The sequence below is a fragment of the Tiliqua scincoides genome, chromosome 13 (genome assembly GCF_035046505.1).
Source record: "Tiliqua scincoides isolate rTilSci1 chromosome 13, rTilSci1.hap2, whole genome shotgun sequence".
Lineage (NCBI taxonomy): Eukaryota > Metazoa > Chordata > Lepidosauria > Squamata > Scincidae > Tiliqua > Tiliqua scincoides.
In genome coordinates this window covers 1,383,476-1,398,802 of record NC_089833.1, presented here as the reverse complement: position 1 = coordinate 1,398,802, position 15,327 = coordinate 1,383,476, and the positions used below count along the sequence as shown (strand labels likewise).

At 50.3% G+C, this 15,327-nt stretch overlaps 1 protein-coding gene across 1 annotated transcript in view; it reads right to left on the bottom strand.

Moving 5' to 3' along the window:
* The window catches only part of CASKIN1 (CASK interacting protein 1), a 119,531-nt gene that overhangs the window by 29,192 nt on the left and 75,012 nt on the right, over nucleotides 1–15,327 (bottom strand). Inside the window, exons 3-8 of the mRNA XM_066609427.1 lie at nucleotides 9,291–9,388; nucleotides 8,922–9,067; nucleotides 7,394–7,489; nucleotides 5,953–6,083; nucleotides 2,140–2,248; nucleotides 1,795–1,903 (exon numbers count right to left, since the gene is read on the bottom strand). Of these exons, the coding sequence (XP_066465524.1) occupies nucleotides 1,795–1,903; nucleotides 2,140–2,248; nucleotides 5,953–6,083; nucleotides 7,394–7,489; nucleotides 8,922–9,067; nucleotides 9,291–9,388 (689 nt within the window). The remainder of the gene's footprint in view (nucleotides 1–1,794; nucleotides 1,904–2,139; nucleotides 2,249–5,952; nucleotides 6,084–7,393; nucleotides 7,490–8,921; nucleotides 9,068–9,290; nucleotides 9,389–15,327) is intronic.

The following is a 15,327-nucleotide window of genomic DNA, read 5'->3' as shown; positions in this document are numbered from 1 at the left end:
GATGGCGCGAACATTGTAAAAAAAACTCTGGTAGATCTCTGGGCCTTGCTGGGTTTCAAAGTAGCTCTCGAGCCAAAAAAGTGTGAGCACCCCTGGTGTATAGTATAGGATTGCGGTCTCAGAAAAGCACTCAGGAAGAGCGCCATGGAAAGCTCAGTTTAGGCTTAAAAACCTTAAAAACCCAGTAGAGGGAGACAGAGCCAGGCTTACATTTTGATGCAGTGGATTTTGAAAACTTCCTTCACTTTCCCATTTCAAACTTAAACAGTGTTAAAATGCCAGCCATCCACATTCCTATTTCCTGTCTCTAAATTAGTTTTTAATTGCTTTATTAGTAGCGCTCTTGTAAAAGCAGGGTACCAATGAATAAAACAACACAGCTGTATTCCAACGCTTCCTTACAGAGGGCCCTCAGTATCCACGGGGGATCCGTTCCAGGATCCCCTACAGATGTCAAATTTTGTGGATAAAGAAATCTCCAGGAGGGCCCAGTGGCACAGTGCCTGGGGACCACACCTGGCCCTCCAGAGGTAGCACACAGCCGCCCAGCCTCCTCAGAAGCCTCCCAGATACAACCGGAAGACACTTCCAATTTGCACCAGCAATTCCTGGCCGCATCTGGGAAGCCTTCTGAGGAGACTGGGCCTCAGAACACCTCCCGAATGCCACTAGAAGCTGCATGTGGGAGGTCCTCAGAGGCCCTCTAAGCCATGGGCTCAGCTTCATTGGATGCTCAAATCCACAGATGCTGAGTTCCACAGATAAGGAGGGTCTGCTGAATTTATTTCTAGTTTGAAAGCGCTTCACAGATAGGGATATAGGAACGTAAGAACAGCCCCACTGGATCAGGCCAAAGGCCCACCTAGTCCAGCTTCCTGTATCTCACAGCAGCCCACCAAATGCCCCAGGGAGCGCACCAGATAACAAGAGACCTCATTCAGGTGCCCTCCCCTGCATCTGACATTCTGACATAGCCCATTTCTAAAATCAGGAGGTTGCACATACACATCATGGCTTGTAACCCGTAATGGATTTTTCCTCCAGAAACTTGTCCAATCCCCTTTTAAAGGCATCCAGGCCAGATGCCGTCACCACATCCTGTGGCAAGGAGTTCCACAGACCAACCAAACACTGAGTAAAGAAATATTTTCTTGTGTCTGTCCTAACTCTCCCAACACTCAATTTTAGCGGATGTCCCCTGGTTCTGGTGTTAAAGTGAGAGTGTAAAGAGCATCTCTCTATCCACTTTGTCCATCCCCTGCATGATTTTGTATGTCTCAATCATCTCAGATACAATTAAGCATCACAGCCAGGCTTATAACAGCCCAGTAAATGGCAGGGGCTGCGCGTAGCATCGGTGAGCGAAGACTGGAGAAGCAAGATGGTCCTTGCCAACAGTGGACTGGTGGCAGTGGGCTGCCTCCACCCGTCCACCCTTGCTTTCCTGCCTCCAGTCCTCCTCCTTTCATTCCCCAATTCAGAAGAAGGCGGCGGTTACAGAGCAGAAGAGGAAGTGCAAGGGACACTCTAGTCGACCACTCTTCTCTCCTCTGTTCTGCACTTCCTCCTCTGCCCCTTTCCTTTTCTAAACTGGGGAACAGGAGGAGAAGGAGGGATAGAAACCAGGGGCAGCTGCTTGTGTGCCGCCAGGAAAGGGAGGGCAGCATTTGAGGCATGGTCCCCGGCACCAGAAGGTCTTGAGTTGGCTCAGCCTTGGTGGCATCAAGAGACACCCCATGAGCCGACCCCCAACATTCCCAGTCAGAGCCCCCGCCCCCATCCAAACCCCCTCACCTCGCAGCATCTGCTTGATCTCCTTGCTGGCTTGTGTGGCTGTGAACTGGTTGACGATGTCCAGGGCCGTCTGGCTGTACGTGTTCCGGATGTGGGCATTGATCCCACTCTGCAAGGTGGAGGGAGGGAGAAGGAAGAGGGGCTGCCTGAGCACTGCGCCTGCGAGAGCAGGATACAGCCCCGCACAGCAAGCCCTGCAAACCGCCGGCAAGGCCGAGTTCAAAGGTACCGCAAAGGTCTCAATTTTCCAAAGGCAAGTGATGCAGCAGGCCCAAGGGGGGTGGGTCTGCTCAAGGACCTGCAAGCAGACAGGGGGAAGGGGGGGCAAGGCTGGGTGGCGCTTACGTCCAGGAGGAGGCGCACCACGTCTGTCTTGCCGCACAAGGCTGCTTCGTGCAGTGCAGTGCCCGCTTTGGTCTGCCGATTGATGTCGATCCCAGACTGGAGCAAGAGCCTGTGGGGAGGGAGCAAAAGAGTTAGGGTTGCCAACTCCTCTCTCAACAGGAGCTTCTTTGCCTTTTAACAGGTTCCAAATCGGGAGAAACTCAACAGGATTTGCTGGGGAGAAGCAGCAATCAGGAAATGGCCCCTGGAGGATTCTTCAGAACCAGAGGTCTGGATCAGGATCCCCAACCAATAGTGATGGAGAAGCAAGCCTTGGGGCCAGTGTGGGGCACGTTCTGGACTCACAAGAACAGCAATTGCCTGGCTACCCACTGCACAGACAGACCAAGGTGGGGGGGGGGGTGCTCACCACAATGTGGTGGCTCATGTAGAAAAAATACCCCCCTGCAGGTATTTTTGGGCTGAACTTTCGAGCCTTTCCACTGGGTCAGCCCCATCCAGGAGGCCAACTGACAGTTGCCTCAGGCAGCAAATTAGTGTGGGTGGGCACCCATCTCCATCCACCCACTCACCTCCACCACTTCTCTAGGGTTGCCAGCCCTTCAGGATTGGGCCTGGAGTCTCCAGGAGACTTGGCCCTGATCTCCAGGAGATTTCCAGAGGGCCTTCGGTTTTAGCAGTGCCCTGTCATGTTAGGAAAAGAAATCTCCACGACTAGAGTTGGCAAACTTACAAGCCTCCTCTTCTTCCCAGTCCCTGGCTGGGAAAAGAAAGAGGTGGATGAACAGGTAAGAGAGGAGCAGGAAGAGTGCCTCCAATGAAATCAACAAAACGACTGTCCACTTGCTTTCCCATGCTTAAAACGTTAGCTAGCATGGTTTTATGCTTGCTTCCTCAGCAGGGCTTACTCCCAGGTAACTGTGCACAGCCTGCAGTCTTGCAAGCCACAAAACTCACGCCCTTATCCGCTACTGAGGCACATTCTCTGCTATCCCATCTCTAGCCAACTGCCAGATCTGGCAACCATGGGACGATGCACTTTGATAAGATCTTATCTGCCTTTGACAAGATTTGATGTTGTGTCCCCACTGTATCTCTCCACGCCCTTTCACTACTGGCCATGGCAAGCCTCAGCCAGCCCACTTCCCTTATTCACTGACCTGATATTGTACTGGAATTATGGAAAAAAATGCCTGACATTCCAATGAACCAGCCAGGAGAATTTTAAGCACAAAGCTACTGCTCCAAATTCCCGAGTCCCCACAGCAACTCCTTCTGTTTCCACAAAGGGATTTTTCCAGGCTTGCTAATCCTGACTGCAAATATTACATCAATATTTGGGAGAGGAACAATGGCCAGGAAAGGAGGAGGGAAATTGAGACCGAAGATGGTACAAGATTGGAATGATGGAGACAAAAAATCTTGGGGGCTGAAACCTCTCTCTCTCTCTCTCTCTCTCTCTCTCACACACACACACACACACACACACACACACACACACACACACACACACACACACACACACACACTCAGAAAATCAACAGCTGGTTGATTCTCATTCAGTGTTCCTTCACTATTTCTATGCTTTCAAAAAACCATGCTTGCATTATTTCTCCCAAGCCCTTTGTTGAGAGTAGCAGAGTAGCACTGAGGACCAGAAACATGGTTTTTTGGTTTTATTTTGTTTTTAATTTTAACCAGAACAGGAAGCCAAAATGGCTCACAAACACATCAAGTGCAAAGCATCCCTTTGATCCAGCTTAGTGACACCAGTGCATGCAGGGCAGTGGGGCTCCGATGGTCACGTGCAGCTTTGCTTGAGCAAGGCTTGTGCTCAGTTCCATGCTGAACCATTTTCCCACATGAGGGAGATCTGGCTGGTCCTTGCACAGGAGCCCAGACACACTGGCCGCATGGGAATTTCCGTCCTTGCGAGCTTGATCATCAATTAATGGAAAAGGAGGGAAGCTGGGTCTCACCATAAGTGATCTCAGTGGCCCCTCTTGGATTAAAAAAAAAAAAGGAATTAATTGATCAAGGCTCTGGCCCTAAGGAAGCCTTCATTCAGCCGCCAAGCCTGCCTACTCCTCCCTGACCAAAGCCTTCTGCAGTCCATCTCGGCCAGCCCCCTGGGGCAGAGCTTCCTGTTTGCCAAGCTATTAAGCAGGTGCTTCCTTTCTCTTCAGTGACCGCTGAAGCCCAGAGACTGTCCCACTGCTTGCTCCTGGGACAGGAAAGACCAACATGTGCGCTCCCCCCCCCCCACACACTGTCTCACATCACAGCTCAACTTGGGAACTGTCAATAAACCAGGATCCGGCTGTGGTTTGGCCCCCAACCGCAAGGGCCATTCACATATATGTGCAAAAAAGTATCCCCACACATGGTACACCTTTCCATATGAATGACTCTGTGTATGTGTGTTCATTTTAAAAGTGAACCCAGGCAACATGTCCCTCCAATATAGACTGTACGAACCCCTGCCCTTGCATTAGACATATTTCTATCTTACTCAGGTTCAATTTTATGTTATTAATTCAGGCCTTTGCTCTCTGCAGAGAGAGTTTCTCCCCCAAGACATTCCAGAGTTCCAGACATAGGAGAAATACCCTCTCCCCAGGTCCAGCATTTGCCTCTGCAGACAAAAGCCGTACATGGCGGGCAGGTGGGATCCCACCAAAGACCTCGTTCAGTGGACAAAACAGTGCAGAAGGCTAATGTGCACACACGCGCCTGCACACAGAGAGAGTGAGTGAGAGAGAGAGATACACAACCCTCCCAATCAGGAGCCAGCTCGAGGTGGGAGAGGCCGCATGGCAGACACCAGCAAGCCGCAAGAGCACCGGATTAGTGGCCGCTCTCGTGCTGAGCTACAAGCCCCAGATTAGCGGGAGGGCAGAGCTGCACACACCATTTGCTAAGTGAATCGCGTGCCGGCGGGAGGGATGCCAACCCATTTCCCACTCATGACTGCTCCTTGGGGCTGGAGGCTCCATCCCCCCTTCCCAGATGAGAGGCAGACCTGCAGCCAGCCTGGGATTTGCGATTCAGACTCTAATGCACAGGGAAGGGGGTGGTGATAATCCAGAATGGGAGGAGAAAGGACAGGGGCTCCAGACACAGACCTCAGATGCCAAGGGGAAGGGAGTGGGAAGGGGAGAGGTGGAGCTGGGAATGAGGACCCTGCAAACCCAGGCAGCAAAGCCACCACCACCACCCTGCCCAGACCCTCTTCCCTGTACAGTCCTCGCTCCCCTCTCCTAAGAACTAAGCACTGGAGGCATGCTGGTTCTCACTTTGGAATGCTTGATGTTGGTTCTTAAAGGAAGCTGAAATCTTTTTCTCAAATTCTTTAACTGATGAATGCAGAGTTGGCCCAAGACCTCCTACTGCCCCCCCCCGAATACCTGAGAAACCTTCCCCCCATTCCTTGGACTGGAAAAGGAAGAGTGCAGTGGCTCCTAAATTGTGATCTGTGGCTCCCTGCGGAGTGGCAGAAGCCAGCAAGGGGAGCTGCGGAATCTTTGCAAAAAACCTGCATTACACAGGTTTTACAATGTAAGGTTTTATCATGTAAAGTTATACAATGTAAAGGATTTAGCCCTAATAGAGAGCTGCAGCCAATGGCCCAGTAGATCAAGAGAGCAGCCAGTCATAGAAGTTTGGAAACCACCAATGGAGATGGGGGTGCGCACCCCCTGCCAGCTGCCTCAGCCAGCCTCAGGGATGAGAGGTCCCCTTGAGAACCCACAGCATGTTTTTTTCAGCCCTGCTTCCCCCCATGTTCGGCAGCAGGACTCCACGGGGGTGCACCTGATGATGTCAATGTGTCCGTTCTTGGCAGCCAGGTGCAGGGGGCTGGTCCCGTTGGGGTCGGTGATGTCTCCTGGCTTTGGCTCCAAGAGGGCAGCACACATGTTGCTGCTCAAGAGCAGCTGCACCACCTGGTGAGAACCAAACGAGAAAAGGGATTTGGCGATAATGGTCCTCAGCAGCACAGCTCCCCGCTGTGTTGAGAAGGCTGGAGGAGGTTCCATCAGCGGGGACCCCCATGCATCAGAACTGTCAATCAGCGGCCCTGAAAGAGGCTCTAATTCCACCACCCAGCAGAGCCACCCTCCCTCTCCCGCCTCCAGGTAAACCACCAAGACAACACCCGCTCCTCTACATGCTGCACTGGGCAGCTTTAACATCTAGAAACCTGGTTTTCTGAAAAGTGAAAGTCAAAACTCAGTCAGCTGAATTCAGAGCCTAACCCAAATTCTGCACTTGAGGCAAAAGCACAGACAGTGCAGGATGGGACTGTCCAAATCAATTCCTCTCAGAACATTCCGAAACTCCAAGAACCAGACAGGAACAGAAATTTACCTTCACTCCATGGCAACTAAGCCAAAGTAGGGACCGACAGAATAGTCCCCAATTCCCCTCCCCATTTCCCTTTCTGCTCCCCCTGTTGTCTTCTTTGTTTCTGAGTCTTTGTGTCTATTCCTTTGTTGCAGTGACATCCAGGTTAGATTGCTGTAATGCACTACATGGGGCTGCCCTTGAAGACAGTTCAGAAACTGTGACTAGTGGAGAATGCGGCAGCCCCTTTTGCACTTGTACTGGCTTTTGTAAGCCACTTTAGGTCCCTTCGGGAAGAAAGGTGCGGAAAAAATGCAGTAAATAAAGAAATATTCCTCGACTGGGATCCCCTTGGAGCAGGGGCCTGTCATCTCTTCTGTTGCAAAGTGCCAGGCACACTGCAAACAAACAAACTACCTTCATAAAAAATTAGCACTGTTCGAAAGAGTAACGGTGCAAATGAAACTAGCTGCTGTCCCCCGTGAAAGTGTCAAAGCTCAGAATTCTCAGGAAAAAAAGTTGCTGAATTCTGCCAAAGCCCACAAGACTTTGGAACAAAAGTTGCAGACAGTTCTCTGCTCAGAAATCTCATTTATCAAATTTGCAGAGTTCAAACAGAAAAAAAAAAAGGGAAGGGGTTTTGGAATCGCACTAATGACAGTGTTTGAATGGGGGGGTGAGGTTTGTGGTGGTGGGGACTTAACTGACAAACTACACACACCTTGACTTCCTCCAACTTTAGTCAAACTGTGCCCCCCCCATTTCTAAAAAGGAGGCGGGCACAAAAGGTAAGGGGGCTTGGTCCCCATTAGGCCCTCCGTAAGTCAGTCCCTGCCTAATGAAAGCTCCATCCTTGTTCCCGACTTTCTACCAGGAAAGGCAGAGGAGGTGCGATAATCAGTAGACTTACCCCCACACGGCCAAACTCACACGCCAAGTCCAGGGGAGTCTTGCCACTGTTGTCCAAGATGCATGGATTGGACTGGTGCTGAAGTAGCATCTCTGACTGTGGGACAGAAAGAGGCAGAGGGAAGCCATTTTCTCAGCAACGCTTGGTGTGGGAGCAGTGGGGCAAAGGCACCAGAGTTGAAGAACAGTGCCCGTATACCTCCAAGATTTAGGTGCACTGCAAGTCTAACCCACACATGTCTTTTACAGGCTAACCCCTGGTGACCAATTCTACCCCACTCCAGTGACATCCACCTTAATGAACTTGTGGAACTCCCTACCACAAGATGAGAAAAATCAGGGAGTTTGACACCTTCACGGAGAAATACATCAATTACTTTTGGTCAGGATGGAACCTCCATATTGGCAGGCAGCAGAGAGCAAGATGAATACTAGGTACTACGGAGCAACAGCGGGGATAGGATGCTCTTGCCTTGAAGCTCTGGCTGTGAGCATTCCAGAGGCACCTGCTTGACCACTGGAGGAAACAGGATGCCTGACTGCCTTGCAGGTTAGTCTAACCCAGCAGAGCTGCTCTTCAGCCATGAAAATCACAGAGCCTCCAAGTGTGGAGTGCATACAAAGAAGAAGGGTTGTTGCTTCTGGGTACTTCTTGTGGACCTCCTGAAGGCAGTGGCGTCCCTAGGGCGTGTGTGCACGGATTGCACAGGTGGCACCCCCAGGTTCATTAATACGGATGTCACTGGGGTGGGGTGGGACTGGCCACTGCAGAGGACACCACTACTGGCCAAAATTCTGAAAAACTCAGTATTTAACCTCATCGTGTTATATTCAATGGGTAATTTAATGCAGAACTGGATGAAATATCTGCTCTCTATCAAAAGTCATGGCCAAATAACCAGAAAAGGAAAACACAACTGCCTTATGTTACAAAAAGGGGGTTAACTCAAAACTGATCAATGAGACTGATTGTTCCAAAAGCCAATGAGGTGTTATTATGACAGAGCAGGGAATCAATCAGGTGTGAGCAGGAATGAGCTCTCAAATACTAGAACGCTTATTCAGTTGTTCATCAGATTGGCCACTGGTTTTTCATGGGTCCCTGACTTGTTGGGTGACCTGGACCTGGACCTATATTAAAATAAGTAAAGTGAATGGTGGTGACCCCTACCCTAGTGACACCACTGCACTGGTGTCCGCATTGAGGTTCACTGCACTGAGGCTGTGCATTTGATATTGTTATTTATTCTGGTACAGGAGGAGGTTCTTCCTGGGGGTGAGCTCTTGCACCAGGTGATGCAATTCCTAGTGATGCCTCTGCCTGGAGACACCTGGTTGCCCCCCACCCCCATAAGAACATACAAGCAGCTCTGCTGGACAAGACAATGCAGGGGGAAGGACCCTACGGGCAGAGTGAACAAAGCAGCCCCCTCCCACACAAACTTGATCTGCTTTGCCCCCCCCTCCCAGAAGAACCAAGACAGACGGCAGACCTCTCTCAGGCCCCCCTATCCACCTCCATCCCTTACCACATCGTAGTGCCCGTGCTGGGCGGCCAGGTGCAAGGGGATCTGCCCCTCGTCGGACTGGATGTTTACGGACGATCCGGCCTTCAGGACCATCTTCATCGGCTCCTTCTTCCCCTGCCAGGCAGCATAGTGCAATGGCCGCATTCCTTTGGGAGGGGAGGGAGGGAGAGACTGACTCTCAGAGCCTCTGCTCAAGCCAAGCTCTTATTTTGGGGGGGGGGGTCTCCTCTGTCACTGACCCCACTATGATCACAGTAAAGCCCCACTCCTTTCTCAGGTGCTCCACCCACCCAGCCCCACCTTTGCCCACTGGCTGGTCTCTGCATCACCCCCACCAGCCTGTCCATCTCCCAGAGCCCCCTGGCTTGCCTTTGTTGTCCTTGATGTCCACTGCAGCCTGGGCTTCCAGCAGCAGTGAGATGAGCTCTACATTTCCGTTGAGGGCAGCATGGTGCAGGGCGGAGAAGCTGCAAGGAAAGAGTACAAAGTAGGGACATCCCCGTTGCAAGTGCCCGGGCTCCTTCATCTCTTGCATTTGCTCTGATGCTGAAACAGTCAGTCCAAAGCCTAAACAGAAGCCTCCCCACTTCAAGGTGACCCAACATCAGATCTCCAAGCTAACCCAGTTCTCTGGACACCTCTCCCCATTTCCCTTGGATCAGTAGAAGTTTCCCTGCTTCTGGGAATCCGGCAAGGGTGAGGGTGGGGCCTTCTTACTGATGGCATCTGCTCTAGGAAAGGAGACCCCAGGAGATTCACCAAGCCCCTTCCTTGCGGTTACTCCGCTAGTAGCTGTAGGCTCCTTTGCTTCCGACCGCCAAAACGACAAGCTGAGGGATATTTTTAAGTCTGTTGTTGTTTTCAACTCACAGAAAAGATCAGTGAGCCTAGACTGTGTGCAGTTTTTGTGAAGAGCTCAGTCTGAGCTAAGATTCAGAGCTGAGATCAGCCCCAGATTTCAGCCTCCAAAAGTGCAAGATTGTACCATGGTTGAGAGTATAAAATTATGCATGGGATGGATTAAGAGTGGATAGGAAGATGTTCTTTTCACTCTCACACAACATCAGAACCAGGGGAAATTGAGTGGTGGGGGAGTCAGAACACACAAAAGGAAATATTTCTTTACCCAGCATGTAGCAAGTCTGTGGAACTCCTCACCACAGCATGAGGTGATGGCATCTGGCTTAGATGCCTTGAAAAGGGAACTGGACAGATTTCCATATATAGGAAGCTGGACTAGATGGGCCATTGGCCTGATCCAGTGCCCATACTCCCTTCTACCAAGTGGCACCCTCTCACCCCTGGTTTTGTGTGGCCAAGCCTGGAGCATCTACGCATGACTGTGGCTTAGTGATTGCTGTATCGAGAGGGGCTACTTGCGCATGCAAAGTGTGACATGACAGATCCAGGTGTCACAGACACAGCTTTAGCACCGACATAAAGAGAACCTCTCTGTGTTTTGGAGCCCTGGGAGTCAGCCTCCTCTCAGATGAACATGCTCCTACAACAAGAATCTCTTTGAAAGCTCTCCTCTAGGCACCAAGCCTGAGAGCTTGGGTGGTGCCACAACTTGGGTGTATCCTCCTGCTTTACATAAGAACAACAGAAAAGCCCAGCTGGACTCAGCCAAAGGCCCATCTAGTCCAGCTTCCTGGATCTCAAAGTGGCCCACCAGAGGCCTCAGGGAGAACACAAGACAACAAGACACCTGCATTCTGTTGCCTCTCTCTTGAATCTGGCAATCTGAGATAGCCTGCTTCTAGAATCAGGAAAATTATCCAATCCCCATTTAAAAGTATCTAGGCCAGGCACCATCACCACATCCTGTGGCAAGGAGTTCCACAAACTAATGACACGCTGGGTAAAGAAATATTTTCCTTTGTTTCTTTTAAGTCCCCCAACACACAGTTTTAGTGGATGTCTCCTGCTTTACATGCAGAAGACCCCAAATTCAGTTCCCAACAGTGCAAGTGGGAGTATGCGACGGGGGTCTCGGGACACGCCACACGTAGATCGGTTCTCTGTTTCAGCGAATGCACGTTGCCTGCTCTCCAAACATTTCCATAAAAGCCCAGAACCAGGCTCCAGTGATGTAAACCAGAGCAGAGGGGTGGCAACTGTGAAGGAATGTTCAGATTTAACAGGGGGAAAGCGGCGCAGGGTGCATGGGTTGGGGGAGAGGGCCTGCTCTGACGCTCCATGAAGATGGTCGGATTTTTTTTTCTCCCTAATGACAGGACAGATAAATCAGCCTCAATTCTTTCCAGGAAAGCTGCCCAGAAGCCTGGAGTTTTGTGTTCCCTGGGATCTCTGGCTCCGAGGACAGCACCAAATATGTGGGAAACACACTTAAGCTCCTTGGAAAAGATTGCATGAGGGGAGGGAGGAAGGTCAGTGCATATGTTTATTTTTAAAAATAGGATTATTTTTCTTAAAATGCCCCAAAATCTCCCAACATGGTGGGAAGGAAGAGACCCATTTCTGGAGGGGAGTCTAAAAAAGACACAGGGAGGCACCTCCTTCGCTTCTCTGCAACTGATTCCCACCAAGCCTTCCTGCATGAGAATCCTCCACTAACTCCTCCTGAATTCTCTCTTCCCAGCCTCCTGCTGTGGACATCGGGGGGGGGGGGTGTTTCTTAGCCACCTCCCTCCTGCCATCAGCCCTCTCAGAATGCAGTTGCACCGCCGCCTCTCAGAACTGCACAAAGACCTTTCCCCGAACATGTCATGACATCACAGCAGTGACATCGATTCAAGTGGTCCAAGCATAATCACATGTCAGCTCCTCCAACTCTGAGGCTTCTTGCTTTGAGCAGAGTAGGGGCCTCAGAGGAGCAGAGAGGACACGCCTGTGAGTCAACATGTCACAAGACCATTGAGTGTAAGCAGGTGGGGCGGCTGCAGTGCATTTCCACAGACAACAAGACCTTCTTCACTGCCGCCGCACATTGGGTTGACACTTTCATCGAGCTGTCCACCACCACCCCAAGATCTCTCTCCTGATCTGTCACAGACCGCTCAGAACCCATCAGCCTATATCTAAAGTTTTGATTTTTTGCCCCAATGTGCATGACTTTACACTTACTGACATTGAAGCGCATCTGCCATTTTGCTGCCCATTCTGCCAGTCTGGAGAGATCCTTCTGGAGCTCCTCACAATCACTTCTGGTCTTCACCACTCGGAAAAGTTTGGTGTCGTCTGCAAACTTTGCAACCTCACTGCTCAACCCTGTCTCCAGGTCATTTATGAAGAGGTTGAAAAGCACCGGTCCCAGGACAGATCCTTGGGGCACACCGCTTTTCACTTCTCTCCATTGTGAAAATTGCCCATTGACACCCACTCTCTGCTTCCTGGCCTTCAACCAGTTCTCAATCCATGAGAGGACCTGTCCTCTAATTCCCTGACTGTGGAGCTTTTTCAGTAGCCTTTGGTGAGGGACCGTGTTGAACGCCTTCTGAAAGTCCAGATATATAATGTCCACGGGTTCTCCCACATCCACATGACTGTTGACCTTTTCAAAGAATTCTATAAGGTTCGTGAAGCAAGACTTACCCTTACAGAAGCCATGCTGACTCTCCCTCAGCAAGGCCTGTTTGTCTATGTGTTTTGAGATCCTATCTTTGATGAGGCATTCCACCATCTTACCCGGTATGGATGTTAGGCTGATCGGCCTATAGTTTCCCGGGTCCCCCCTCTTTCCCTTTTTAAAAATAGGCGTGACATCTGCTATCCTCCAATCCTCTGGCACCGTGGCCGTTTTGAGGGACAAGTTGCATATCTTAGTCAAGAGATCAGCAACTTCATTCTTCAATTCCTTAATAACCCTTGGGTGGATGCCATCAGGGCCCAGTGACTTATTGATCTTTAATTTATCAATGAGGTCTGAAACATCTTCTCTTTCAACCTCTATCTGACTTAATTCCTTGGTCAGGAGGGGCCATTAGGGCAGCGGTATCAGTCCAAGGTCTTCTGCGGTGAAGACAGATGCAAAGAACTCATTTTATTTATCTGCCATCTCTAAGTCTCCTTTTATCTCCCCTTTCCCTCCCTCACCATCCAGAGGGCCTACCGCTTCTCTGGCAGGTTTCCTGCTTCTAATATATTTGAAGAAGCTTTTATTATTCCCCTTAATGTTGCTGGCCATGCGTTCCTCATAGTCTCGCTTGGCCTCCCATATCACCTTCTTACATTTCTTTTGCCACAGTTTATGTTCCTTTTTATTCTCCTCATTAGGGCAAGACTTCCATTTACAGAAGGAAGCTTCCTTGCCCTTTACAGCCTCTCTAACTTGGCTCGTTAGCCATGCGGGCACCCTCCTGGATTTAGTGGAACCCTTCTTTCTTTGTGGTATACACCTGTGCTGGGCCTCTATTACCGTTGTTTTAAGCAGCCTCCATGCACTCTGGAGAGATTGGACTGTTTTTACCTTCCCTTTCAACCTCCTTCTAACCTCCTCATTTGAGGGAAGTCCGCCTATCGGGTTTTTGTGAGAGATTTGCCCAGTATTCTTCCCCCGATGTGCACGTCGAAACGGATTGCAGCATGATTACTGTTCCCCAATGGCTCCGTAACATTGACATCTCTAACCAGGTCCTGTGTACCGCACAATATTAAATCCAGAGTCACCTGTCCTCTGGTGGGCTCCATGACTAGCTGCTCTAAGGCACAGTCATTTAGCACGTCAAGGAATCCGGTCTCCTTTTCATGACCAGAACACAAATTGACCCAGTCTATATGAGGATAATTGAAGTCCCCCATAATTACAACCCTGTCCCTCCTTGTCACCTCCCTGATCTGTTTCCTCATTTCAAGGTCCTCTTCCGATTTCTGGTCTGGAGGACGATAGTACATCCCCAGTATTACATCGCCCCACAGGCCTGGTAATTTAACCCACAGAGATTCTACGGTGGAGTTGGACCCGCCTTCAGTCTCTACTTTGCTGGATTCTATTCCTTCCTTAACATAAACGGCCACCCCACCTCCAACACGCCCCTGCCTGTCCCTCCTGTAGAGTTTATAGCCCGGGATTGCGGTATCCCACTGATTCTCCACATTCCACCAGGTTTCCGTTATGCCCCCTATGTCAATGTTTTCCTTTGTCACCAGACATTCCAGTTCTCCCATCTTTGCTCGGAGACTTCGGGCATTTGCATAAAAGCATTTGTACATGGAATGCCCCAGGATGGGCTGCTTATTCGCTCCTTTGTCCCCACATCCTCTCACTGTGCCAAACCGTCTATCACATCCCATCACGCTACCATTCCCAATTTCTTCTGCTACTCTGCCTTTGTCTTGTTGTTCTCTAACCTCCCCATCCTCATCCCATAGGAATGAGGAGTCCCGAACCGGATGCCCCTCGGCTCCTGTCGGCCTTCCCCCAGGGATCAGTTTAAAAGCTGCTCTGCCACCTTTTTAATGTTATGCGCCAGCAGTCTGGTTCCATTATGGTTCAAGTGGAGCCCATCCCTCTTGTACAGGCCCTGCTTGTCCCAAAACGTTCCCCAATGCCTAACGAAGCTAAACCCCTCCTCCCTACACCACCATCTCATCCATGCATTGAGACCCCTGATCTCCGCCTGCCTTGCTGGCCCTACGCGTGGAACAGGTTGCACTTCCGAGAACACTACGTTTGAGGTCCTGGCTTTCAGCTTCCTTCCTAATAGCCTAAATTTGGCCTCCAGGACCTCCTGGCTACACTTGCCCATGTCGTTGGTGCTGACACGCACCACAACTGCTACCTCCTCCCCAGCACTGTCTACCAGGCTGTCTAGACGAGAAGTGATGTCCGCAACCTTCGCACCAGACAGGCAAGTCGCCATGCGGTCCTCACATAATAATAATAATAATAATAATAATAACTTTATTTCTACCCCGCCTTTCTCCCCGAAGGGACTCAAGGCGGCTTACAACATATTAAAAACAATTTAAAAAACAAATAAAAACATATTAACACATACTAAAAACAGCAGTCAGAGTAAAAAAAATAGGTAAAAAGAGCATAGAGCAGCAGCAAGTCATAAAAGAATCAGGCCTGTAAAAAAATATTAAAAGATGTTAAAAAGATGTTAAAAGGCCAAGAACTCAGAAGGCCTGTTTAAACAGAAGGGTCTTCAGGCCTTGCTGAAAGGTCTCAAGAGAGGGAGCCATTCTTAAGTCAAGGGGAAGGGAGTTCCATAGCGTTGGTGCCACTACTGAGAAGGCCCTATTTCTTGCAGCCGCCCCACGTACCTCCCTAGGCGGCGGCACTTGTAAAAAGGCCTTCTCTGATGACCTGAGAGGGCGAGCCGGATTGTACGGGAGCAGGCGATCTCTAAGATACCCTGGTCCAGAGCAGTATAGGGCTTTAAAGGTCAATACCAGCACCTTGAATTGGGCCCGGAAACGAATGGGCAGCCAGTGCAAA